Consider the following 26,826-nt stretch of genomic DNA (forward strand, 5'->3'; position numbering starts at 1 on the left):
TCTAGTTCAAGTTCACAGTTTTGTCATGATGGGGCTGTAATTGCTCTTCCTACAAAAGACAAAATGAACCAAAAAAGCTGCAGCTGAAAACTGTTTTCCTACTTATTAATCTCCCAAGTTATTTCTATGTGCAACTTAAATTATTTGGCTAAATTCTCCATTTGTCAAAACTTTCCAAGAGTTTCACTGACGTGTTCACTTTAAGGTGTATAAGAATAAACCCAAAGTTAATGTTAGTTGAGTGTTTTTTTTAACACCTATAGAAAAATAAATCTGTGATATTATCAGATATGCTGGAAAACTTTAAGATGCTTTTAGCTCGTAATAAATAAAATAAATGGCAAGTTTTACAAGGTTTGAGTTTAATCTCATTTGCTGTTGACATTTCACAACTAATATTATTACTGTTCTGCATTTCTGCTAGCTCTAAACCAGTGCTTCCTAATGATGGGGTCAAGCCCCCCATTGACGGCTTAAGGTAATCCACAGAAAACTAGTCACACAAAAAGTACTGTAAAAATCTTATTTTTAGTACAGTCTTGACAAAATATTGTAATAGTATTTTTAAATGGATAAAAATGTTATAGTGGCTGTTGCGTTGTATCATCATGCTATTATTTAGTTATCGTTTTAGGTGGTACTTGATTAAAATAATTAATCTAATTAATTAAGGCTTTGTAATTAACTATAATTAATAATTTGCATTTATTCATTCAAGACAATTTGCCTTAAAGCACTTTTTTATTAGAAATAAGTTAAGTGAGGCACAGATGACATGCCCACCCATTAACAAGTATATCTCTGTAACCACAAAGTCTATTTGATTACTTTGATCTCATTATAAAGATAGCCATTGTGGGACTTGTTGGAATGTGTAAATATTAGTACATGTGTTATTGATGAAGTGTAAATGGACATTGAATATTGTAAATGTTGTGTACTGAACAGAGCAGTAGGTGGCAGCAGAGCACTGATAATATATGTAGAGTTGTAGTGTAGAGTTCAGGGGAAGTTCTGCTGAGGGTTACAAGATGAATGCTGCCTGTATGCTTGTCCCTCCTGCTGTAATAACATTCATATGGATAAAGTTACTGCCAGCCTGCTTTCTACCAACAAGAAAACATAACAGTAAAAAAGTTTAAATCTCTTCATTTCTTTTCTTCACAATGAGCAATTTGTCATGATTGACTTTGTGGATTTAGTTGTGTCACGTAAAAAACGGTTTATATGGTCTTGTCGCCCAGGCTCTGCAGTTTTGTTGGAGGTGCAGCTTGATGATATTTATTGATATATACGACGGTGGCACAGGAGTTAAGTGCTCGCCCCGTAATCGGAAGGTTGCAGGTTCGAGCCCCGCTCAGTCTGTCGCTGTTGTTGTGTCCTTTGGCAATACACTTAACCCACGTTGCCTGCTGGTGGTGGTCGGAGGGACCGGTGGCGCCAGTGCTCAGCAGCCTCGCCTCTGTCAGTGCGCCCCAGGGCAGCTGTGGCTACATTGTAGCTCATCCCCACCAGTGTGTGAAAGTGTGTGTGAATGGGTGAATGACTGATTGTGTTGTAAAGCCCCTTGGGGGGTTCCAGGACTCTAGAAGGTGCTATATCAAATACAGGCCATTTATATATAATGCATACATTTGGATGCTAAACCTTTTCACCCCCAATTGGGCTCAAGTGGTAATTCTTTTTTTATAATTAATTAATAATAATTAACATGTTTAACTCCCACTCAATTTTTTTAGTACTTGTTGTCATTTTGCTTGAACCAGTAACAGTCAGGGTCACAAATCTCTGTTTGTGTAAATTTTAAGCCAGAGGCTGAAGTTTGAGAGCTTCTGATCTAAATTATAACTTCAATCCTGACTGGAAGTTTCTGTTTTATTACTGCATAAAGTTTAGATTGTAAAATTAGGCCTAATCAAAAGTTCACCAGTGCCAGGAAAGCAGAGGCTAGTAAATGCTGTTTTAGGGGTGTTCAGGTATTCTCCAAAATTTTACCTCAGCACTCATGAGAAACATCATTAGATAAAATTTCAATTCTTAAAAGTTATGATTGGTTTTGGAGATGTAATAAATGGTGACAGACCATGAAGTTAACCATGTAGAAGCAACATGCAACTCTGGTCTGTAGCACATTCCGATCAAAGAGCCAAGTAATGCTTTTATTTTGAGAGCAGCCTCTTTGGTTTTGCATCCTGTTGGGGATGCATGTTACCTCAGAAAGCACCACACTCAAATGTGCTGGACTGAAAAAGATAATAAAGTTTATGTGGGGTGCATGAGGAGAGGTAAATCCTGTCATAATGGATCCTAGTAGGGTCAGCTTAAAATGTTAACTTGTTCTAAAAGATGCAAACATGGCACTTTCATGGTTTGAGTCAAAAGCCACTGGCAGCTGCTCAGTGGTGGTCAAGCAACTCCAAAGATCAGATTTTTGAATCACCTCCAGTAAATGCTTTTCTAATGGAGTCAGGTCAAAAAGTTGTAGTCATGATCATGTAGCCATCTGGTGTTCTGACTGAATAAATATCTACATTTGTGGTGAACTCTCAACCCACCAGAGTGCCATGACAGCTGGAGTTGCAGTACAACACTTAAACAAGGTAATGTTTAAGGAATACCTTTATACATTTGTTTTCACACAGATCATGTTTCAGGTTTGAAAGAAAACTCTTACTCTGAATTAAGCAAAAAAAAAAATTATCTAACACTTGAAGGAAATTTGCTATAAAACTAAAGTCAAAGCTCTTAAGTCTGAAATCAAACTAAAAAGATCTGCCCATCCCTTTTAAAAGAATGATGTGATTGTGAATGCATTTATTTTACTTAAGTCAATGTAACAAGCCATAATTTTTACTATTGATCTTAAAGTTTGGTTGAGCTGATCATTCAAGTAATTTAGCTAGCATCCTTTTTCATCAGTGAAGTGGGTCAGTTTATTTTTAAAAATGAGTCAAATTTAGCCAAAGAACAGGTGGAAAAACCATCAACAACCATTTCTCACTCCTACAGTGTGAATTATTTGATGTCCTAACAAAATGAGAAGGTTTTGTCAAAACCCAAGGCTCCCTCCTTGTAAAATGAGCAGCAGAAGGATGTGTGCACAGTAGCTTGTGGAAGGTGGAGGATGTGAGGAGTTCCTCTGCCCCAGGTCTCTCCCTATCTGTGTGAGTAATGATTCAGACTGCCAGCGTGGTGGTGTTGTCCCATCTATAACCATTTACACACAGACTTACACACAAACAAACACACACACACACAGAGAGAGCATTAATCAGACAGGAAACAGGGCAGGTAGATGGACACAGCAACGGGAAGGGTTCATCCATCCAGTCCTAAAACAGACGTGCTGTAAAACACACAGGGAGAGTCTGAGCTGAAAGCAGCCTCATCACAGGGGACAATCTCACACACACACACACACACACACACACACACACACACACACACACACACACACACACACACACACACACACACACACACACACACACACACACACACACATACACACACACACACACACACACACACACACACACACACACAGGATGTTTTACTTGTTTATTTTTGCTGAAACATATTTTAATGCAATTTAAAAGCTCTCTACAACATGCATTATTCTGTCTTTTCAACACTGTCAAAGTTCCTCTCTTTCACAGCACAGTGCAAAGGTTTAAATTGTTACACATTTCTAAAGTCACATTTCTACGAGGCCGCTATCCAGCATGTCTTAGTTGTTTCCCTGCTCCAACACTCCTGATTTATTTGTTGAATTACCAGTTCAGCAGTGGATGAGGCTTAGCAGAAGCCTGCTTCCCTAACCATGCTGATTAAAAGTGAGTTGGATCAAGGAAACAACTAGAACTGAAAGACAGCAGCCCCCAAGGGACCAGGTCTCAGCACATGTGCTTTAGACTTTCTGAAGGTTGGTTCAAGTTTTTCTTTTGTCTTTGGGTGCCTTTTCCCTCGTGTTCAGTCCATTTATTTCCACTGACTTAGCCGTAATGCACAGTACCTATAGGAAACTGAACAAATGGAGGACCAGAAAGTTTCTGGTCTATTAGGTCCAGTAACCATACCAAAGAGGTACCATTTTCATCTCATAGCATGTTATCACCTTGTTAATGCTGACATATTTTACATGTTAAACCACAATTTCTCTTATCCTATGTAGCTATGCAGATGACACTCAGCTGTACTGCTCCTTTAAGGATTCTGTTTCATAAACTGTCTTAACTAGATTAGATTAGATTAGATTAGATTAGATTAGATTAGATTAGATTAGATTAGATTAGATATTAGATTAGATTAGATTAGATTAGATTAGATTAGATTAGATTAGATTAGATTAGATTAGATTAGATTAGATCAGATTAGATTAGATTAGATATTAGATCAGATTAGATATTAGATTAGATTAGATTAGATTAGATTAGATTAGATTAGATTAGATTAGATTAGATTAGATTAGATATTAGATCAGATTAGATATTAGATTAGATTAGATTAGATTAGATTAGATTAGATTAGATTAGACTAGATTAGATTAGATTAGATTAGACTAGATTAGACCAGATTAGATTAGATTAGATTAGATTAGATTAGATTAGATTAGATTAGACTAGACTAGATTAGACCAGATTAGATTAGATTAGATTAAATTAGATTAGATTAGATTAGATTAGATTAGATTAGATTAGATTAGATTACTTTAATGACCACACAGCAAGCTGGTGGATTTTTTTTCCCAGTACATAGTTTGGACAAAGCAGGTTCCATCAGTTTCATCCCCTTACACACATAGAACAGAGAAGCAACAACAAATAACTGTGGAGGATCAGAGCAGCCTAGCGACCCTCATAATTTAGAGTCATTATGGCAGTAGGAATGAAACTGTTCTTAAACTGGGTTGTTCTTGAAGCAATTGACCTATATCGTCTACCAGAGGACGGTAGTTGAAAAGAAGAGCATGCAGGATGAGAGGTGTCAGAAAGAATCCTGTGCACATTGTAGTGTTCTTTTTGGTGAAGCAGATCCAGGGAAGGGAGAGGAGTTCCAGTTAGTTTAGATGCTCTGGTGATGATTTGTTCTAGTTATTTTCCTGGAGAGTTTATCAAGTGCACTGTACCGTAATGGATGAGGTAAGAATGCTTTCAATGACAGCTGTGTAGAACTGGCGTAAAAGACGAGGACGTACTTTAAACTTCTTCAATTGCCTGAGATGGAAAAGCCTTTGTTGAGCTTCCTTGTGGCTATGTTCTGCATTTGTTTTCCTTTTAAGGTTATTGCAGATGTGAGTGCCAAGAAATTTAAATATATCAGAGGTGGAGAAGGGCTTGTTTGTGATAAACAACAATGTTTCTACCCCTCTGTCTAGATAGCTTAGACACTGCTAGAATGTCTATCAACTATCTCCAGCTGGCTAGAAGATAACTTCCTTCAGTTAAACTCTGAAAAGAATGAGTGTCTGATCATTGCCCCTGTGAGCATGGTTCCTCTGATTAGTCAACAACTTGGTCATTTATCTTCTGCTGTCAAGTCAAATGTGAGGAAACTGGGTGTTGTTTTAGACCAATCAATGTCTCTTGAAGGCCACTCAAAAAGCTGGTCTGAAACTATTTTTATCACTAAATAAATATAAACAAACTGTGAAGGTTGGTGTCAAAACATGAACTTTAAATGGTCATCCATGCCTTTATCCCCTCCTGTCTTGATTACTGTAACACACTTTTCACATGTTTTAACAAAAAAGCCCTTGACCGCCTTCAGTTGGTACAAAACGCTGCAGCGAGGCTTCTACCTGAAGAACACACACATCACTCCTATTCTGATGTCTCTGCACTGGTTACCCGTTAACTTTAGAATTCATTTTAGAATCCTGACTATAACTTTCAATGCTCTACATGGTCAAGCTCCTCCCTTTATTACTGAAGTGTCAAAGCCTTATGCTCCAAACGGAGCCCTCAATTCCACAGACCAGAACCTTCTAGAAGTTCCAAAGACCATTTTGGTTGAGGTGATTGCCTCCTTCCACACTGTTGCACCCCGACTTTAGAATGATCTTCCTTTATCCTTACGTAGTATTGACAGTCTGGACACTTTAAAAATGCAGCTGAAGATCTGCTTTTACTTAAATCTTTTGCATGTTTTTTAATGCAAATTTATAATCATCTTTCATTAGTTTTATGATATTTATGATCATTTAATTAATTCATGACTTTGTGTTTTCTGATTAAATTTTTATTTTACTTAATATTTTGTTTTTAAGATAATTATTATTTTATTACTTCATTTTTTTGTTGAACTCTGTGAAGCACTTTGTGATTCTCTGTCTGTGATGAGTTCTATATAAATAAAACTGAATTACTTACTCACATACTTAATTATCTACTGGATTTTCATTGATCCTGCTACAAAAAAACTGTAACAAATATGGTATAGGATAGTATAGTATAGTATAGTATAGTATAGTATAGTATAGTATAGTATAGTATAGTTTGGAATAGTACTAATACAACTTTATAACTGTTTTTTGCCAAGTTTTGTACATCTGAACTGGTTCATAGGTCAAAATAAAGTGACTTGACAATCATAGAAATAATCATCTATGGTACTGGACTGGAAATTGGTGAAAAAACAGGTAAATAACAATAAATAACAAACACTTGAAAAACCATCAAAAAGACATAAAAACCCATTAAGACCCACCAAGAACATCTGGTTTCTAAGAAGGAATATGTAAAAATTAAAACAATTAAAAACTGGAACTATAGAAGAGTTACACAAAGTACTAAACCTCCACTGTGAATAGATGGACAGTCTACGGATACTTTTACAAACAGATAAACTTCTAATTAATTACGAAATGAATATTAGGGGGTAGGAGGTTCCTGTATAGAAGTTTGTGAAAATCAAGTCTATTATTGAAGTATTTGTGTGTGTAAACATCCTGTTGGAGCATCTGGACCCTTGGGACATGTAGTTACTCCTGCAGGAGCACCAGACAAATCAGATGAGAGAAAAGACAAGCTAAGGTTCTGATGCAGATAAATCTAACACTATAGCCTCACTGAGAAAGTACCTTATACTAAACTAGAATACAATGATAGCAACCCGTAATGATGCAAACCTCTGTAAAACGGGTCTGCATTGATGTGAGGCCATCTTCCTGCAAACAGTCCAGCCAGTAAATAAAACTATCATTACATTACGTGATGGAAGTAAATGCAAGTTGTTCATAAACAGGGCTTGTCCTGTGGGTTTAAAGTAGGTTGGGGTGTGGTCCAGTGGTCAGGGAAATGGCCGGATGACCTGAACTGTGCTGAGTCATGTCCCAGGTGAGGGATAGAGCTGCCTCCACTGAGGTCCGGGACGTGCACTTAACCTGCAGTAATTACTGGAAACTACACTGAGAACATGGCAACATGGAAGTTGTGGAAGTGCCTCTTGGATTTCAAATTACTCCGAGCCTCCTGAGGCACGCTGCAGGGAAGGCAGCTGCCAGTATGTGGATGTAGTCGAGTTGGTTTCTGACCATCCGTTTGATAAATTAGACAGCGGAGCATCACTGTGGGGCGAACAGCGGTGAGGTCATGTCTTCAAGTAGCAGCTTGTCTGCAAATCAGAGACAGCTGTTAAATAAACGCAGGGAGAAATCACACATATTTGAAAAGTAAAGGAACAGAGTTGACAGAAATTAGATTAACAGTTAAAAGAAATCAGTGAGAGGAAATGTGAGAATCTAAAGGAGACGAGAGGAAAGGACAGGTTTAAGAAGAAAAGGAAAACGAGGGGGAAAGGAGCAGAGCAAGAGAGGAGAGACAGAGAGAAGGACCCTGTGAATAAAACCCAAATAGCTGCTAAAAATCATTAATCTTGTGGGGATCTGTGTCAGCGAACGGCGGCGACACAAAGAGCTCTCGGACCAACGAGGAGAGCAGCTCAGTGACCCGAACCCAATTGGCTGAGAAAGACCCACCAGGCTTTAATAGACTTTTGCTGATCCGACACTTGTTTGCTGGGAGCCACAAAGAGGCGATTGCAGGGGCTGACAGAGGCCTGCAGGCCTGGGGGCTCCCCTCCTGGACCATGATAAATGACCCAGGGTGGGCAGGGCCAGGGCCAGGACCAGAAGACCAGGGTGAGGGAGCAGAGAGGCGAGGAGGTCACGGAAGAGAGGAGGGTGGACGACGAAGGAGAGAGGAGAAATCAAAGTGTACGCGGAGAAGAAGAGTTCCATGTCAGGAGCTGGAAAAAACTCAGATTGGTTCCCTCAAATACTTCCTTTAAACTGACCTGAGGTCTGACAACAAAGTCCTCCTGATTACAAACATGAACACTTCACCGAGAAATCACCCAGATTTTACACAGACCCATTTGGAGCACATTAAAACTCTCTCGCTACTTTGATCTTAATAACACACTGAGCCACAGACGCTGATATGACGGATGCATTTTTTTCTATGATATTAAATGAAAATCTGGTTTGACATAACCCAGAGGTCTGCTGAGCAGTCCATGAGCAGAAAGTAAACCAGCGATGGTGGAATTTGGAAAAGCACAAATGTTAAATAGTGTGAGTAAAAATATCCCCAATTATGCTTTCAGTACTTCATAAGTTTCTTTAGAATGACAGTAGCCAGTTGTTGGCTCAGAAAACACTGATGTAAACTGTGGTTTATGACCCGAGAATGTGCTCTTTAATTATGTCATAGCAGCACTCTGATATTTGGCTCTTGTGGCGCTGCCTACATTCTGTGGCCACCAGTTTATGATAAAACCTAATATCATGCACAAGCCTCAGCAAAGAGCCAGCTGGAGGGAAGCCAAACTATCGTACATAACATTGCAATTTACATTAATGAAATGACCACAGCAAAAGGCGGATTTATTGTCGTCGTCCCTCCCTCATGAGATTAAGTCAGTACCGTGCACACTGACATTTATTTGTTGTTATATTTACTACACGTCAATCAGGGACATCTAATCTCAGAAAAGGCCCACAATTATAGTTTGGCCTTCCTATCAGGCTTTTATATCGTTTCATGGCATTAAAATAAAAGCAAGAATGGAGCAAAATCCATTTCAGAAGTTGAAGCTCTGTAAATGAACTAAAAACTAAGCGTCACTGATGATAAATATCAACATTTAAGCTGTGAGTAGGTTCACCACTAGGGGCGCCCTGTCACAAGGAATAACATCCACTTTTATCTGCAAATCAACCCACCTTCCAGAGTGAGTGAGACTCCTGCTGCAACACCGGGAAATAATCCAAAACAAGCCTGTGGACAACAAAGTTAAAACATGTTTGATTCCTATCTTTCATGATAATAAATTGTAAATGTTTGCACTTTCATCTCACCTTCAGATGTTTTCCAGGTAGAAGAACAAAAAACAACTCTAGTCATCTATCTCTGAGAGTGTTGGCCTTCATGAAAGGTTGGCTGTTTACTGAGTTTTAATAATTCATGTTTCTAAAGAGTTAATCGATCAGACTCGAGTAAACAAGAATCGCTGCCGAGTAACTCATACAAGAATGCAGATTATTGACGCGTCCATGCCCACAAAGTTGAGATTTTAGACAAATAACCGACATTTTTAATATTCTATATTAAAATATAATTCAGTAACTTGAATTCAACACCTGGTGCAGTGTGTAGTATGGCATAATGGAGCAGCTTTCACTCTTTTGACAAAATATTAAACATCAATCGATGGAACAGCGCGTGATAACATCCTATTTAACTATTGGCTTCTTGTTTAATTCAGCTTTAAATACAGAATTAAACTTAATTCAGCATACGCAGAACCATATGTTGGAAGCTTTTTAAAGCCTTTGCGCAGCTCTCCGTTAAAAGCGCATCAAAGCTGCCCTTCGGAAAAGGAGCGTCTTTCCATCTCCATCCCTGATCCACTCTGACGCGGGCCTTCGGAGCACCGGTACCATCCAGTAACATATGCCGGACGGCTCAGAGGAGATATTCATCATCTCCACCGGTCAAAAGAGAAATGAAGAACAACTTTGTTAAAGGGATACAACCCGACTGAGTGAAGTTAGGGGGAAAAAGTATTCCTCAAACCAGCTGGGTTCTGTGACAAAATAAAGTTTTAATTAAGATCCAAAAGGCGGGTGCGGCAATAGGTCCTGGATCCGGTCCGGTTCACGGACGGAGCACGGGTCTGCTGCGTGACACCGGCGTCCGGTGCACGTGTGAGATGTGAGCTGTGGGAAGCTCAGCCTCTCCAGCCTCCCTGCGCCAACTGTTAAATTTTAAGGTGATTTTATTTGGGTTATTCATTCCTAAAATCCGTAGGATGGGACTCTCATTAGGGCCAAATAAGCAAGCATCAACACTTTTTACGCTGTCCATAAGCACGCAGATCACTTAATAGATCATTAACCACCGATGTGCTGCTGACATCGACGCTTTTTTACATCTCGTCTCTCCATTACAGCTTGTGATTACCGACGGGGGTGGAGGAGGAGGAAGAGCCGGCGGCAGGCCTGCCTGGGTCTATTAGGCGGTGAGCTCGGGTTATGTTGGAGAGCAGAACGACCTAATGGGGCTGCCGCCGGGTCGGCCTCGCGCTGAGAGAGAGGTATAGGGGCAGCTCGACACGAAACGAGTCGCTCAGCTCATAGTGCGTTTGAAGTCGGAGCGCAGACCTGAGGCTCGCCTGCAGGTGCAGAGAATTACCCGGGAACCCGTGCTCCTTATAGGCTACAAAAAATGAGAGGAAAAAATAAAAATGACTCTTTGTTTATTCATTCCTGTAGTTTCACTATAAAAGCAGCCCGAATATTAAATGAGTCTATAATTTTTATCTTCCTCAAAAAAGCTGAAAATTAACTATACGCATCTAAAACAAATAATAATAATAATAATAATAATAATAATAATAATAATAATAATAATAACAATAATAATAATAATAATAATAATAATAATAATAATAATAATAATAATAATAATAATAAAGATTGTTATTTTTAGTAAAAGCTATATTTTTTATTAGGCTCCTAAAAGTTTTTAATATAATTTTATCATCCATTGCTTTTTTTTGGTCTTGGATGTCCAGTGTGACTTCCACAAAGTGCATAACTCCACAAACATATAAACGGACCCTTCTCATTGGTTTCAGTGATATGGATTCTGAGCTCACACAGAGCCACCTGCGTCAAGATGATTAAGAACTGATTCCAAACAAATGAGCCCTTCATTATCGGATCTCATCTTTGGCAGCCTCTTCCTCCACCCTGCCTGATCAATGCGCGCCTGTGTACAGCTGTGAAATCGGGCTGGAAACAAAATTATAATCGGATCGATTGATCAAATTGGCTCATTTACGGTAAGACTATTTTTGGGGAGTAACAATACTAATGAAAATAAAGCATACGTGGAACATGGCGTAGGTGCTGCACGCAATTCTAGGACGTTAACTCCAAATTTTGGCCAAACTACTTATCAAACACTAACAAGCAACGATTATAAAACACGTGGCAATTGCTTTACGTTCATTTAAACTGATTGAGATTAATTGTCACCATATCATAATTGCGGTGATGTGGCCTTTAAAATGAGCAATTAGTTGGGGGATGAAAACTATGCGCATCTCCTTGTGCAGCTTGGTATGTGCGTGTGTTGCCCACGCAGGGGCAGCCTTGAGCCTGTTTTCCTCTGACGGTGTGTTGTGGCACTCATGGAGCAACCAGAAGCTCTGATCGGAGTCAGATGTAGTTTTAGTATCAAATAAACTAGTTTGGTCAAGTAAGTCTGACCATGAAAGGGGCTTTGGAAACGTGTAAGCATGTGCAATAAGATAAATAAACTCATTATTGGGTTTGGATGAAAATGAAAAATGATGCTTTGCAGGAAGGAGCAGACTTTTACATGGAAGTTATAAATAAAAATGTTTCTTAACATATTTAAATTGTATGAATATAAATGCTGCAAAATAAATTAATGTTTTGGTTTTCATTTCGATGATGATGTAAAAATAAATATCTTACACAAATAAAAAAAATGTGATTAGATTAATCCTAAATCATGAATTGAGGGCATTTCATTCAGTCTCCTCCTTGGAAGCCTGTAACACATCTCATTAATCTCACAAGAATCAAAAACAGGAGCATCGCGCGCTCAGATAGAGTGAAGGTATTCCTCTCTCTCCTCCCCCCGCCTCTTTCCCCCCACCCTTCTCTTTTAGGGAAGTCGGTCAGCTGACTGTCTCTGGCTGTCAAGACCAAATTGAGCGCCCTCCTCTCTCCTGTCGCCTTCCTCCTCCTTCTCTTCCTCCCTTTCAGCGCGCCAATTGGAGCTCCACCGATCTTGCTCTGTCGACGTCACAGCGTGCTATTAGGCTATAATAAAGCACTGGCTGGCTCTGAGCTCAGTCTGCTGGATACCAGAGAGCGGAGAAAGTGAGAGAGAGTGGAGCCTTTAAATCTCTGCGGTGCAGAGCTGGAAAAGCTCCTTCTCAGCTAAAAAACAGAAAAGGACACCTGACGTCCTGTTTACTCTGCTTCCTTGCCCGTTTTGGGCTTTTTTCCTGGAGAAAAACGGACTAATAACCAAGAGATTGCGACGTGGACTGGTGCCCGTCTCTGCGCGCAAACGTGGTATTTCTTCCATTATTATTATTGTTATTTATACTTTTGTGAACACTTCTGCTGGAAAGGACTGGGGTTTTGTCTCCGCTCTGAGGCGCGCTGATTTCTACCTCCTGCCTGGTTGCTGACAGAGCAGAAGTAGGCTGCACGACGCTGAGCGCTGAGCTTTAGTCTGAAAGTTTTCCTCCACAACTTTTTTCCCCCCTTTTTCCGCATATCACTGTGTTTCATGCTACAGCAAGTCGGTGAGGAGCGGTGAGGGAGCCAAACATAGTATTGCATGAAACAAGGAAGGAGGGAAGAGACTTTGATTAATAAGTCTGATTTTGCGACGCTTGCCAGTACTTTTGCGTATCTGCAGAAGAGTCGAGACAGCAGCATGAGCGCAGAACTGAGCATGGGCCCGGAGCTGCCCAGCAGCCCTCTGGCTCTGGAATATGTCAACGACTTTGATCTGATGAAGTTTGACGTGAAGAAGGAGGGCCTGGCCGGGCTGGATCGCAACGGTGTGCGCCAGTGTAACCGTCTCCAGCCCCAGGGCTCCGTGTCTTCCACTCCCATTAGCACACCCTGCAGCTCGGTACCCTCTTCGCCCAGTTTCAGCCCCACGGAGCAGAAACACCACCTAGAGGAGCTGTACTGGATGCCGAACAGCGGGTATCACCAACAGATAGACCCGCAGACGCTGAGTCTGACCCCCGAGGACGCAGTGGAGGCCCTGATTGGTGCAACAGCGCACGGCCACCCCCAGCCTCCACACGTCATGCAGCAGCTGCAGCAGCAGCAAGGCGCTTTCGAGGGCTACCGGGGCCCACACCACCACCACAACCATCATGGTCACGGTCAGCAGCACCATCACCCATATGCGGGGGGCATCCCACATCACGCAGAGGAGCTGTCTGGGCTCCCTAGCGGACACAACCACCCGCACAGCCAGCATCACCATCACCACAGCCAGGACCCCGACAGCCCGTCCCCTGTTTCCCCAGACTCCCACCAGCCACTCCATCACCACCGCCACCATCACCACCACCACCCGCACGGTCACCTGAGCCAGTCGGCGGGGCACCACGGCGCAGGCAGCGGGCTCAACGTGGAGGACCGCTTCTCGGACGAGCAGCTGGTTTCCATGTCGGTGCGGGAGCTCAACAGACACCTGCGGGGCTTCACCAAGGATGAGGTCATCCGCCTCAAGCAGAAGCGGAGGACCCTGAAGAACCGGGGCTACGCGCAGTCCTGCAGGTTCAAGCGCGTGCAGCAGAAGCACGTGCTGGAGAACGAGAAGACGCAACTGATGAACCAAGTGGAGCAGCTGAAGGCGGAGATCAGCCGGCTGGCGAGGGAGAGGGACGCCTACAAACTCAAGTGCGAGAAGCTGACGGGGTCGGGGGCCAGTAATGGGTTCCGCGAGGCCGGCTCGACCAGCGACAACCCCTCATCTCCAGAGTTCTTCATGTGAGTTTTCTCGTGAACCCCTCCACCCCGATCCCTCCAACTTTTCTGCAAACGACTGACTTTATGAACCGATGATAATAATCCACACCCCCATACTGTTTGATTATACTAATAACAGCTAAAAAGAGTTATATTCATATAAAAAGAATAATCCATCAGATATTATTCTCATATATAACCATCTCTCCATCCACGTGTCAACTGAAATACAAAGAACAAACTAGATCAGCCGCAGCGTCTTTGTAGATTAGTTGTTTGTAGTGAAGAGACTTTTATTTTATTTCCACCCCTCTTCCTCTCCCAAAAGGAGGATCGGCTGATGATGAACTTTCTTCTCCTCTGAAGCTGTGGGTGCGCTCCCAATTCATGACATCAACACGCAGGCCTGCAGCCTCTCACCCCTGCGACGCATTCGACAAGTGGGCCAGCAGTTTGAGATAAAAAGAGAACAAACTCCCAAAAAAATCTCACTTATGCAAATTAAACAAACTCTGATGGAGAAGGAATGGGAGGAGGGACGTTTTATGCAACATCTCATTGATTTATTGCCTGCTTGGTTATATTCGAATATATATGTAGAAACAAACAAAAAAAATCTGCATTGAATATTAATCCTGCATGCTGGACATGTACGGTAATAATTTCTATTTTGTACTTTCATCTTCTTGTGTATATTAAGAGCATGTCTTTGATCTGCGCTTCTCTATATTTTTCTTTTTATGTTTTGTGTGTGTGTGTGTGTGTGTGTGTGTGTGTGTGTGTGCGTGCGTGCGTGCGTGTGTGTGTGTGTGTGTGTGTGTGTGTGTGTGTGTGTGTGTGTGATGTTTGGGTGTGTGTGTGTGTGTGTGTGTGATGTTTGGGTGTGTGTGTGTGGTGGTGGGGTGGGGGGGGGTGTATGGGAACTGCAGCAGGGACAGAACAGCAGGACTGCCGGGGAGGAACTATCACGGGTGTGGGTTGTTTCTTTTTGGGCTTGTAAATATTCTGCCATCACAAAAACTGCACAACAAGATTGAGGAGGCTGGTTTGAACTTCTTTTGTCTTTGTGTTGTGTTTTTTATTACATTTATTTTTGTTTATCATTTGAGAGGAGGGGGGTTGGTGGTTGAAAGAGTAAAGTGCATTTATTTAGTTGCATTTAAACTGTGTCAAGTGCACTTTTGGATTTTTTTGAAAGTTTTCAATTTGAAGTTTGCTCAGACCCCCCTTCAGGAAGACATTCCATGTTCTATCTTCTCGTAATATTTTTCATAGCAGGCCTAAGTGTAAAGTTTTGGTATGCGCGTGAAGTGTGAGGATGATGAAATAGCGTAACTAGCGCAAAATCGATTGAAATACTCTTTTTTGGTTATATTTATCGAAATAAATGAATAAATTACGAGTGTTTCTTTTACATTTACACTCAAACAAAATGTTTTTGACTAAAAAACAACCCACACACACTTCTTAATCTGCCACCTGTTGCGTATTTACACTGGGGCTCACATAAACACTTTTTTATCACAAGTACTTAAAAACGTGTCAAACGTTAGTGATTATATAACATGTTTTGATACCAAGTTTTACTAAAATTCTATGTTTTCCTGATTTTTTCCCTGCAGGTCAGTAAAAAAAGGGGACTCAGGTTGTTCAAATCTTCAAAATGAAAACCATATTTTTTAATTACTTATATTTTGTTCCTGCTTCTGTTATTATTATTATTAATATTATTTGATGATTCTGGTTCTGCTGGCCAGATGCGTAGTAATGTTGTTTTTCTATTTTAATGATTTAAATTAAAGTGTCAGATCATATCGATTAAGCATGGTGCTTGCATTAAAAACTGTCGTTGAAAGTCACGCATCTAACAATCTTTTTGGGTTTTGTTGATTCAACTGTGTTGAAATCGAACTGAAAAACTGCAGCAGCGGGTTGTTGTTTTGTTTTCACCAATTCCATAAGTAAAGCGATGATATGATGATGGTGATGATGATAATGGGGAAGGGAATTAATTTTCAGTCCTGTTTATATAAATAATAGTAACACTTAAATTTGAAATGTTCCATTCAGGCTGGTTTCTGTTTTGTCTTTTTGTTGTTTTTGGAAAAAAATGTTTCCTATTTTGCTTATTAAAGTCATTGAAATGGCGACAGCTCCCTCTCAGACTTCTCATTCGTCTCAAAACATGTTTAAACTTCTTCACAATTTTAGAAAATAAAAACAATTCCAGTTTTTCTACGTCGACACCACGGTTTATGATGAATACGACATTGCAGCCAATTAAGAGAATTTAGAGCCATTTTTCCCTCTTAGTCTGTAATTTATGATCAGACGTTCAGACGCATGACGTGGAAACTTTGGCTCGGAGCCCACTGGTCTGCAGTGATTAGATCACCGGGTCTTGCAGTTCATGCTGTGGCCCGCTGCAGGGAGATTCCTGTACCTGCTGCCATGCTGACTTGTGCAGAAAGCCCGCCGCTGCACGAGCGCGCACGGTAAACGGAGATCTTTGACCTTGCAGCGCACCAGAGAAGAGACGCAAACCTCAGATTTACATGAAGTGGTAAAATCATTTACTCTTTCTCCGCGCATGGCCTTGAATATACTTGGAGGCTGAGTCCTACACAATGTGAGTTCTTTTAAACTCCGTCGCTAAAATTCGCTGAGCCAAACTTCCGCTTTAGAATAATCTGGTGGGAAAATTGTTGGGATTTATGGAATTTCTAACTGGCATGCGTCTTTCATCACTTAACCAACACACGAATTCCACACCAAGTTCATTACCATTATTTATTTGATTGAAAACATAATTTTATTTCGCTTTTAAAACATCACGTGCTGCTGTCATTCTCCGGTCCGTGTCCCCCGATAGTGTTTCTGCAAAAGAAGAAGAAGAAGGAGGAGGAGGGGAGTAAGTGTTGATCTAGCCGTGCTCTAGAGTTTCTGGTGTCAGAACATTATCTGCCCCGTGTCTGCACATTCTCAAGGACAAAACTGCAATGCACAGAGTCAACCAATGAGACCCTAGCGAGGCGAGTCTAGTTTACATTCTCCCTCCCTCCTGTTTTCCCTCCTCTGTGGACGGCCTCTGCAGCCTGAGGGCAGGAGTGCAGCTGGGGTGAAGCAGGGGAGGGGAAAGGCCCATGATTATAATAATCCCCCCAAATAACAGAACCCCCCACCCCCCACCCCCACCCCCACCCCCAAGAACGATCCAGTTCAGTGGTTATATTAAAGCATGATGTCAGATTATCGGGATGTTTTAACACAAAAAATCTGAATGCGGAATAAAAGGGGATTCATTTTGCTGCATATTCCAACTTTAGATTTTTACATCAAGCTAAAAAATGTCACCCTGAAACGATTTCATCAGAAAGAGATGGGCTTTTTTCTGTTTATCAAAAACGTGAGTAAAATCTGGGAAAAAAGGCGTGTGAATAAGAAAGCCTCAGTCTCAGCTCAGCGGAAGAGCCAAGGACACAATGACCAGGCATACTGTAATGATTTTAGTCTCCAATCACACGTCCATAACCCCCCACACAGATCCTATCTGCATTCAGCTTGCTCTGCCAGCATCCACCTCCAGCTGCTTCTTTCATCAGCATCAGCAGCAGAGAGTTTTCTCGGGCATCAGCCTCAAACCGGGCTCTGCTTGTTTACCTGGACCCACCAGCTCAGCTTCAGCTATGCTGCAGGTGTTTCAAAGCCTCTGAAGCGTGCACACTAGTCAGATCTGACACTCCACAAACTTATTTGTATCACGCATAATTTCAAAAACGTTGATTTTTTTTTTCATTTAGCTAATTTCACCATATTTTTCCCACTGTCAGATGAATAAATTGTTCTTTTAGTCACCATCGGGGAGACTTCTGCATCTGTTTTGGTGTTGATTTAATTTAGTTTTTATGGAATTCATTTTAAATGTGCAGCAACACAACTGTCAGTCGAAGTCATTGCCCTGCTGCACTAAATCACAACCACTTCCTAGGGAATTAAAGCAAGATTTCCTCAAGGGACACACGCACACGCACACACACACACACACACACACACACACACACACACACACACACACACACACACACACACACACACACACACACACACACACACACAGGAGTGGTAATCCTTCAGCAAAATATTTTATTGAACACAAACACAATATAAGAGAAATGCTTTATATTACTTTAATTTTGTCATTGAAGAACTTGGTGTTCATTCATACACTGTGTGTGTGTGTGTGTGTGTGTGTGTGTGTGTGTGTGTGTGTGTGTCACTGTAGTCGATGCAGTGAATACGAGTAAATAACAATTATAATTAATCTTTCTCGCCTCATCCTTCTCTCATCTCCATCTTTCATTTTTTTCCCTCCTCAATCTTTTGCCGAGGCCAGCCAAGTCTAGAGAGTTCAGATTGTGGCGACATCTGTTATTCATCTTCAGTCTGTTACACCACACATGCATAAATACAAAAACATGTTCTTTAATAACACAAATAACCACAACTGTATTTCCAATCCATGCTGTAATTGCATTAATGTAAGTGATAACATGTTGAAAAACTCCAGGCTGCTAAAAAAAAGGAGCAGAAGCTGATTTCTGCCGGCGTCGTCCTTCTCTTTGGGATGAATTTGTACCTCCATGGTCATGATCTGTCATCGGTCTGTATGATAGATACCAACGGCCACGGCCGCAGTGAGTCGATGAAAGTGACCCATGTGTACGTTTCTGCTTCCGGGATGTGAAACCCTATTCCTGGTGGGATTGATCTTTGTCTGGCCGATGCGGGGATAGGACTATAGAGAGAAGATAAAAGAATCAGAGCGGTCAGCGATGCATTTGAACAATCAGCTTCTGCTCAAAACAGGATGCTGTAGAAAGTTTTAAGGCTGTGCCGACTCTACACTCCGATAAAGGAGTATTGCAATTTAACCCTCCCACTGTCCTAACGGGCGTGACCCCGTGAGAAAAGTTGACCACTGAGCAGGGTTGATGGTTTATCCCTTGGGTCCATGTGGCAGGGGTGAGGAGTGAGCACCACCTCTCACCCCTGCAACGTGGACCTCAAGGGATAAACCATCGATCCTGCTCAATGGTCAACTTTCCTCGTGGGGTCAGGGTTAAAGAGATTTAATGTGTTTCTGTGTTGAATTTATAAATAATTCCTGCTCATTTCTTAAAAGTTTTGTTTAAAGGTCTCTGTTTCAGCAAATGTAGTTTGTAATCGACAGGAGTGACAAGCTAAAGGCTAGACCAAGTCCAGCCAATTATTTTCATGGGATTCTATGGTTTTGCCTTGACTTACTGTAGCGAACCCAGCCAGACAACGGTGAAGGGTGTTTCTCAAGGTATTTTTATTTATGTTCAGCTGGCATCCTTATTTTGAACACAAATCCACCTTTCCTTCTTGAACCACCGTAGGAGCTAAATAAAACAGATAAATGAAATTATAACGAGCTCTTACCTTTATGCCATATTATCATTCACAATATTATTGAATCTACATTGATAGTAGGTTGAGTGAGATCGGAAATTTGCATAAACATGCTAAAAGCTAAAGCCAATATTAAAACTAAGTCCAAACATGTGAACCACACAAAAGCTAATATTAGCATGGGTGTTGACATGGCTCTATGGTTGAGATGACTATTACCATTGCTCTGCATTTAACCACTTTAAACACAACAACATACATAGAAAATCACATCAATCCACATAAAACACATGCATCAAACGATACCTTGTTCCCAATTCCAGCTAGGTGCTTAATTGTCAGAAGGTAGGGTATAGAGGCCCAGTCCTGTCTGTCAGGTCTTACAGCATGCTGTCAGTTTCCAAGCAAAAGTCAATAAACCTTTGCTCTCCCCATATTTCCTGTTCAGGTTCACCAAAATAAAAGCATGCAGCACAAAACTATAAAAAACAAAATAAACCCATGCAAGAACAATCACTTATTTAGAGCCTTTCCACAGTTACTTACGGTAAACATCCCACCAGCAGCAAAATAAAGACAATTCTTCATGTCTTATCTGAGCAATATCCAGAGTGTGTTGCTGCCAATTCAAATTTAATCCGACAAGCTTTACACCATATTCCTTTTGGCATCAAACAGTTTTCTTTTTATTTTTTTGGCTGAAATGTTATGAAATGTAAGCTTGTGTAAGGGTTAAGGAAAAAGGTCTGCATAAACTACCATGAAGTTTGGGTGATTTAAGTCATTTTCAAATGGAAACAATCCACATTAGTCTTTGCTGGTTCCGATTAACCGTTAGCTATTCAGTCCTGATGTTTTCACAGAAACACACTGGAAATATCAAATATAAACATCACTTTTTATAGTTTTTTTTATAGGAGGATCTTTGTTGAGATCTTTTTTCATCTTTGTGCACATGCAGGAGTGGCTGGGTGGCAAAAACAAACTGCTATCAATAAGCGACATATATTTTTAAGAGAGTTTACAGACAAAATCCCAGATATATTAACACTTCAATGTCTAAAGATAAGTGGAGGTTTAGAGAGAAGCTTGAAATCTGTATTGATAAGAAATTTAAAGTTATTAAAAACCCGTATGAGCTCTGGGATGACGGAAAATGTTTGTCCAATTCGCCTGTGTTTTCTTATTTTTTGTTTTTCCCCACAAATCTGCTGGGGAAACATTTATTCCTAATCAAAAAGCCCTGGAGCCTTCACTCCAGAAAAATTAAAGATTTTCAAACGTCTGGAAGCCTACGATTATTTTGTTTTAGGGAAAGTTGAGCCAATTTCTTTTGAAAATAGATAACCGCGGTCATGCTAATAGCAGCAGTTAGCTCTGAAGAGCAGAGCCACAGCACTGTTTACATCACCTGTGGGTGATGGCCAAAGAAAACGGATACTTTTCACAGTGGCAGCAAAGCCGGGTATGTCATCATTAATCAGTGTCCTTATTATTTCTTTATTTATTATTATTATGATCGCGGGGTGAGACACCTCAATCAGAACACAAAAACAACATGACTCCGTAGATTTAAAAATACATGAAAATAACTGTTTTTAAAAACAACTTCTCTAATTAACAAATACTTAGTCACAAGGACTTACTTTGAACAAAATGAGCCCCACAAACTGTCTGTTGCTGCAGTAGTCCAGGCTTTCTTCGGAGAGCCCGGATCACTTCCTATAATCTCTTTCGTAGTTTATGGAGGAAATTCCAATACAACCTTTTATCCAGCCTTCCACTACATAGCAAGAGTAATCCATCTGCTTTGCAAAATCCTCCTCCAAACATGCAAAGCAACCGTATTATAGGCAACATGCGTTGATTCTTGCCACACACTACCGTGGTGCAATGTGAAATACATGAACACTGACATCACAAAAGATCTTCATATAGCTAAATGATTAGCTAATTTATGAACTCAAGCTTTTTGCAATGTATAAAAATATTTTAAAGTGAAAGTGTGTAGTTTCCCTGGCGATAGGGGGCAAACAGTACAGTACAGTATTTTATGTTTGAGTAAGACCCAACCAACAGATGGCCGTTAGAGTCAAAAATTCCTGGGAGCGCAACATCCAGCAAAATGACAAGCAAAGAGGTAAATGTGTAAATCAACAATGCTTATGAATGGTGAATTTTTTGTAACCGTTTGTTAAAAATCAGTGAATGCATTTTGTCCTCACAGGCTCTCATAGAAGGAAATATGGCAGCTAATATGGCATTACCCAGAGACTTAGACCCACTCCCATGTATTTTACACCCAATTTTATGGTTATATGTTACAATGCCGCCCATATTCTCAACAACTGGGCATCATTTAATTAATTTCCAACAACATTTCAATGGATATTCCCAGAGATTATTGGTAAAAATCTACACAGTTTCACTTTAGGGCCTTTAATAATAAAAGTAAGGAGGTTTGTTGCAGAAAAAAAACTCATTGAGTGTTAAACTTTGTCAAAATCAATGACCGATCTTTTACTTTCCAAATATCTAATAGCATCAGTTAGCAACAGCTGTTGAAACATGAGTGACAGCGTAAAGATGAACTAGTCGTTTAACTGAAAACCTGTGATCTGTGTGCATTTGTTCTGTATCGTTTTCACTCTGTGCACCATGCTCCAGCCTTTTGTTGCCCTAAGATGTGAGGTAAATAATTGAATGGATCCATTAATAAATAAAGTGCAGGGGGAAAGAGGAAGAGGAGGAATATGGCAAAGAGCTGGGAAGAGACAGGTCAGTCCTATACAATCACTGCAATGGGAGTGGCCCAACAGACCTGTGATCACCTCTCTTCCTCTTTGTGTGCTTTTTACTCCCAAGGAGGTTTCTGGACATAATGAGCATTAGCTGTACCATGCTGTGGGCAACCAGAGCAGGATGTAGCACTTCAACATATTTCCTCTCCAATCGGCCGGGACATGGCTACTTCCTGTAAAACTGGTGGAGGGAGGCAACATAGAGCCATCGCCAAACTACAGCTGAACTGTTTTCCACCGTTTTATGGTCAATTCCAGCTGGCAAGACTCCTTCCTTTATGTTACAGCCAGCTCTCTCACATAAAGACCTGCTGAGGGAGTTGTAACTGGAAAGGCGAATATGACATTGTGGTTTTGAACTGAAGAGACTTTCAAGGAGATTCATTATCAGCCCCTAAAGCGCTGCAGTGTTTGGGTAAGAAAGTGTGTGGTAACATTTGTAAATCATTCAGCTCGACATACATGCTACAAAAATAGATTTTCACAGAAAATTCTGTAAAATAGGAAACATCATGATTCACCTTTTGGGGAAATAATCAAATGTTTCAGACCGTTATGCATGAATGGCAGGAGTGTGTCAACCTTTGACCCCGCTATCATGTTTGACCTCCTTAAGCATGTGAATAAAGCCATCTTAAGACTGATTTATACTTCTCCGTCTGCGTGGGTACGGAGAAACACAACGCCATTATGCGTCAGCGCAAGCGCTCTCCGACAAGCTCGCAAAGGCTGATGGAAACATGCCCAATTTTTTTTACTAATGTTCAACGTGACGGAGACCGCAAGCTTGTGATTGGTCAGGACGCAGCTTTCTTTGACTTTATCAACAGCAACACCATTGCCACCTAAAAAACTAAAGGAAGCCAAAGATATTTAGCAGCAGACACAGAATAGATTAAAGAACATCTTGTGGAAAAGTCCAAAGTTATTTATGTTTATTTACCTCTGAATGAAGTAGTAGAAAGATTCGCAGCGTTTTGTTTATGGGCAGCAATTATGGGAAATGTGGGTTTAGAGGTGGCGACCGCATGAAGAGATGGAGGACAACATACATAAACACAATATATACACAATAGTTAACAAACTATCATAGACTGGTCACACATGGTGCTGGCAGGATACTCCCAAAAAGTGCTACGCCCTCTGTTGTCCTGGCAGGGAATTGCATTGCCAGCTCAGGCTGACAAAGAAATATAAATCAGCCTTTACACATCAAGTTGTAAGTTTAGCCCAAAACATGGACAGATGAATTTAATTTGTCTTTTTTGACAGAACACACACATCTAACCACATGCCCAGTTAGTTTTATTCTCTGTGTCTACTAATTTTTCACTTAAGTTCACTCACTATTTCATCTCTTTCTCCCATTCACTCCCATGCTCGCGTTTGCTTTCTAGCTTTCCACCTAGTTTTAAAAAAATCTTTTTCTTAGTCCAAGCTTTCTTTTTACTTTACAGCCTGATCTCCATTTAGATGTCCTCGTTTGGAGTTGCCACAAAGCTCCCTGCTGCCAACATCTGTAAGCGGTTTAAAGGCAAGAGACACTATAGGGCAACATCGAGAAACAAAAGCAGCAGAGTGGTGCTCGAATAGAAGCAGAAGCTCCGAACACCAGTCAAGAATCTGAGGCCTCTGCGGCCACTGTTGGACTGAAAACATTAAATTTACAAAACAGTGAAACAGAATTCCTTCTGCATTATTTGTACAAGAAGCCACATTAAAACTCGCTAATATTGTGAGACTTAGAAGTGTGTGAGTTCTCTGGACCCCACAGTTTGGTTTTACAGGGGGATTGACCCAAATCACGTGTCAGGTTTTAGGCAGATTGGACTTAAGCTGCAGCACTTTTAAAGAGATTATGTTATTGTATGCGATTAGGAGAAGTAGATACACTGAAGGAAGCTAATGAGGGGTTTCTCCCCTCCCCAGCTGCCAGCCTAATTCAGTGCTCACTGTCCTGTTGATAATACACATTACAATGGTATTACTGCGGCATTAGAGGCTTTACAGTGCTCTGGCATTAGGGGCTCCTCTGTTGACAGCATGGCAGTGGCTCAGATGTTTGTGCACTACATCTACTTTAGTATTTTGCGTGAACATTTGGCTGCAAGGGGAAGAAAGAGAGTTTTAGTGTACAGTGGAGCCTCATTAGGTAATGAGGATGATTACGCTGCATTAGGTGGTGCAGAAAAAGGAGCAACAGCACCAGAGTGGGAGGTGGCGAGCAGAACATGTGTCTGTGATTAGCAGCAAAGGCGCATACCATTTAATTGACACACGCCATCTCTGTCTCCTGATTGGTGCAGAGCTGTCCTCTGCATGTCAGCTTGGCCCTCCTCGTCCTTGGCTCAGACGGGAGACAGACAGATGTGGTGAAGAAAGGGGGGCGTGGGGGTTTGAGGGTTTTAAGCAAGCATGGAACGGTACAGATTTGAGAGTTGACTGCAGTTAGAGGTAGAGAATGGAATATTGGACGTGTGCTTTGTGGGTCAGCCACGAACACAGAGATGGAAATGTTTTGTCTAAGAGTCCTACGAATGGATCATTCAGTTTAACTCCATGGATCAGCCATGTAATTATGACATCCCAACCCCCTACGTCAATTTAATGCTAAGGAAAATAATGCTCATACTCACTTATCTAACCTGAACATGTGAAAAAAGCACCCTCTTGTGGCTGGTTCTAGTACAGACTTTAAGTTCAGCCTCTAATCCCGGCTCTCAATAGGCCATGTCATGAATGATTTAACAGTGCTTCTTTGTTGATGCAGACAGTGTACAAACATCTGGGCCACTGTCAAGATAGGAGCTCCGATTCTACACCTGAAATAAAAGAATGTGAGTCTGATAGCCTAACACAAAATGTAAGAACATGTTGAAATGGACAGTTAACCATGCTAATCAGGCGTGATGTCGCTGAGAATAACTGTAATGGTGTGGTTGACTGAAAACCCATTTTTAAAAGATTATTTCTGATTATAATCGGTCACTCTGAGTTTTTCATGCAGGCTGAACATGAAAATAGTCTCATAAACCTATCTCCTGCATTAGCTTCTGAAAGAAAATACAACAAAACTCTAGGATTTGAAAAGCCTGACAGTGTGACATCACAATGACATTCATGGACTCACCCACCTTGACTTGCAATGAGGAAGGCTGCTGTTGGATTATCGTCCAGAAAACAGTAGAGAACATCCCAGCTAGTCATAGCTAACCATCAGCATTAACAACTTCACCACATGGCGGAGCTCCTTCAGGCTTGTGTTATTTGTGAAGATAAAACATCCACGTTGCAAGTCAGTGGTAGAGTTTAGTTTCTGTTATCCAATTTGAGGCAAGATGTCCAAATGTCAGGAAATAGGACTCCAAAACTGGTCAGCCGAAGATGTGGGCATCAGCTAGTTTCTGGAAATCACAAGTATCACTTACAAGACATTCATTCCTAATAAACACCAGTGCAATTGTATCGATTAAGCAAGTGAACCACACCTTTAAACATACATGATGGTGTCATTGGAGGACACAATAGGACATTTTGATGCTTTGGGCTGCAGTAAATTGTAAAGTTGGAACTTTTGTGTTTTTGTATCTATTTGTTCTTTAACTATTCCCAACCAGATTCTTCAGGACCTATTTGCTGAAACAGGAATGCTGCAAGATAAGAAAACCTCAGACATTTCCTGTCACTTATTTAATGTTGCAAATTGCACATGTGATTCTTCTGATGTAGTCATAGATACACAACCAGAGCACTGATGGTCCTGAAAGGGTGAAAACAGGCTTCCCTATGAGCACAGAGCTGCCCTTTCTGTTCCCCTTCTATAAGAAAGCAGGTATTTTTGCCCAAGATAAAGTGCTGACCCAGTCTCCGGTAATTACACCCCTGTTGGGCTTTGGCGCAGGCATGTCAGGGCGATGCTGAGTGCACCGTACACCCCCCAACTACGTGTAAACCACACTTATTTCACTATTTACAAGCAAAGGCAGAGCCACACTCCACATGACACACAAAAGAGGGCATACCTTGGCAAAACTGAGAGATCGTTCTTTTGGTAGAAACCCACGGACATCCCTTCCCCCGTCAAAAAACTAAACAAAATAAAGCCAAAAGCAACGGAATTGTAAACCACATTAATGCACAGGCTGTAATCAAAGTAAGGAACAAAGCAACATGAAGAACAGGAATTCTGGTGCTTGTGTTTGGTATATTTCCTGGCGTGGATTTAATCTAATAATCCCTGAGAGGGTTAGACATGTACTAATCACTTCTAACTTAATATTGTATAATGATCATGAATGATGCATATCTTTCTACAAAGTGCCTTTTAACAGAAAACAATGCCTCTATTAATATATCTGGGTGTGTCAATAACCCCAAAATGATTTGTGCAGAGTGATGCAATTTGTATTCTGACACACTTGTTAATAACGGACATGAAGGGATTTATGGCTCACAGCCTAAAACCATCGGAGTGAACGTTTGTTGAAATTTGTCTTTTTCTGAATAAAACATTTAATTATTAAAAACCAAAGAAGTGATAAAATTACA

At 40.9% G+C, this 26,826-nt stretch overlaps 1 protein-coding gene and 2 long non-coding RNA genes across 3 annotated transcripts; 1 reads left to right on the plus strand and 2 right to left on the minus strand.

Annotated features, from left to right (window-relative positions):
• Positions 1–3,546: 3,546 nt before the first annotated feature.
• Positions 3,547–10,238, minus strand: LOC129164772 (uncharacterized). Its single transcript, XR_008564294.2, has 3 exons — positions 9,362–10,238; positions 9,227–9,281; positions 3,547–7,614 (listed from the first exon to the last, which is right to left on the minus strand). It is a non-coding gene; the product is annotated as an uncharacterized lncRNA (long non-coding RNA).
• A 2,082-nt stretch (positions 10,239–12,320) lies between these two features.
• mafba (MAF bZIP transcription factor Ba) lies at positions 12,321–16,194 on the plus strand. The gene is made up of 2 exons (XM_015968067.3): positions 12,321–14,065; positions 14,373–16,194. Exons 1-2 carry the CDS (start codon positions 12,891–12,893, stop codon positions 14,383–14,385), a joined length of 1,188 nt encoding a protein of 395 aa, XP_015823553.1. The 5' UTR covers positions 12,321–12,890; the 3' UTR covers positions 14,386–16,194.
• A 2,355-nt stretch (positions 16,195–18,549) lies between these two features.
• On the minus strand, positions 18,550–19,890 carry LOC107390992 (uncharacterized). Its single transcript, XR_001573597.3, has 3 exons — positions 19,784–19,890; positions 19,349–19,467; positions 18,550–18,839 (listed from the first exon to the last, which is right to left on the minus strand). It is a non-coding gene; the product is annotated as an uncharacterized lncRNA (long non-coding RNA).
• Positions 19,891–26,826: the final 6,936 nt, after the last annotated feature.

This window comes from Nothobranchius furzeri, chromosome 15 (assembly GCF_043380555.1).
Source record: "Nothobranchius furzeri strain GRZ-AD chromosome 15, NfurGRZ-RIMD1, whole genome shotgun sequence".
Taxonomy (NCBI): Eukaryota; Metazoa; Chordata; class Actinopteri; order Cyprinodontiformes; family Nothobranchiidae; genus Nothobranchius; species Nothobranchius furzeri.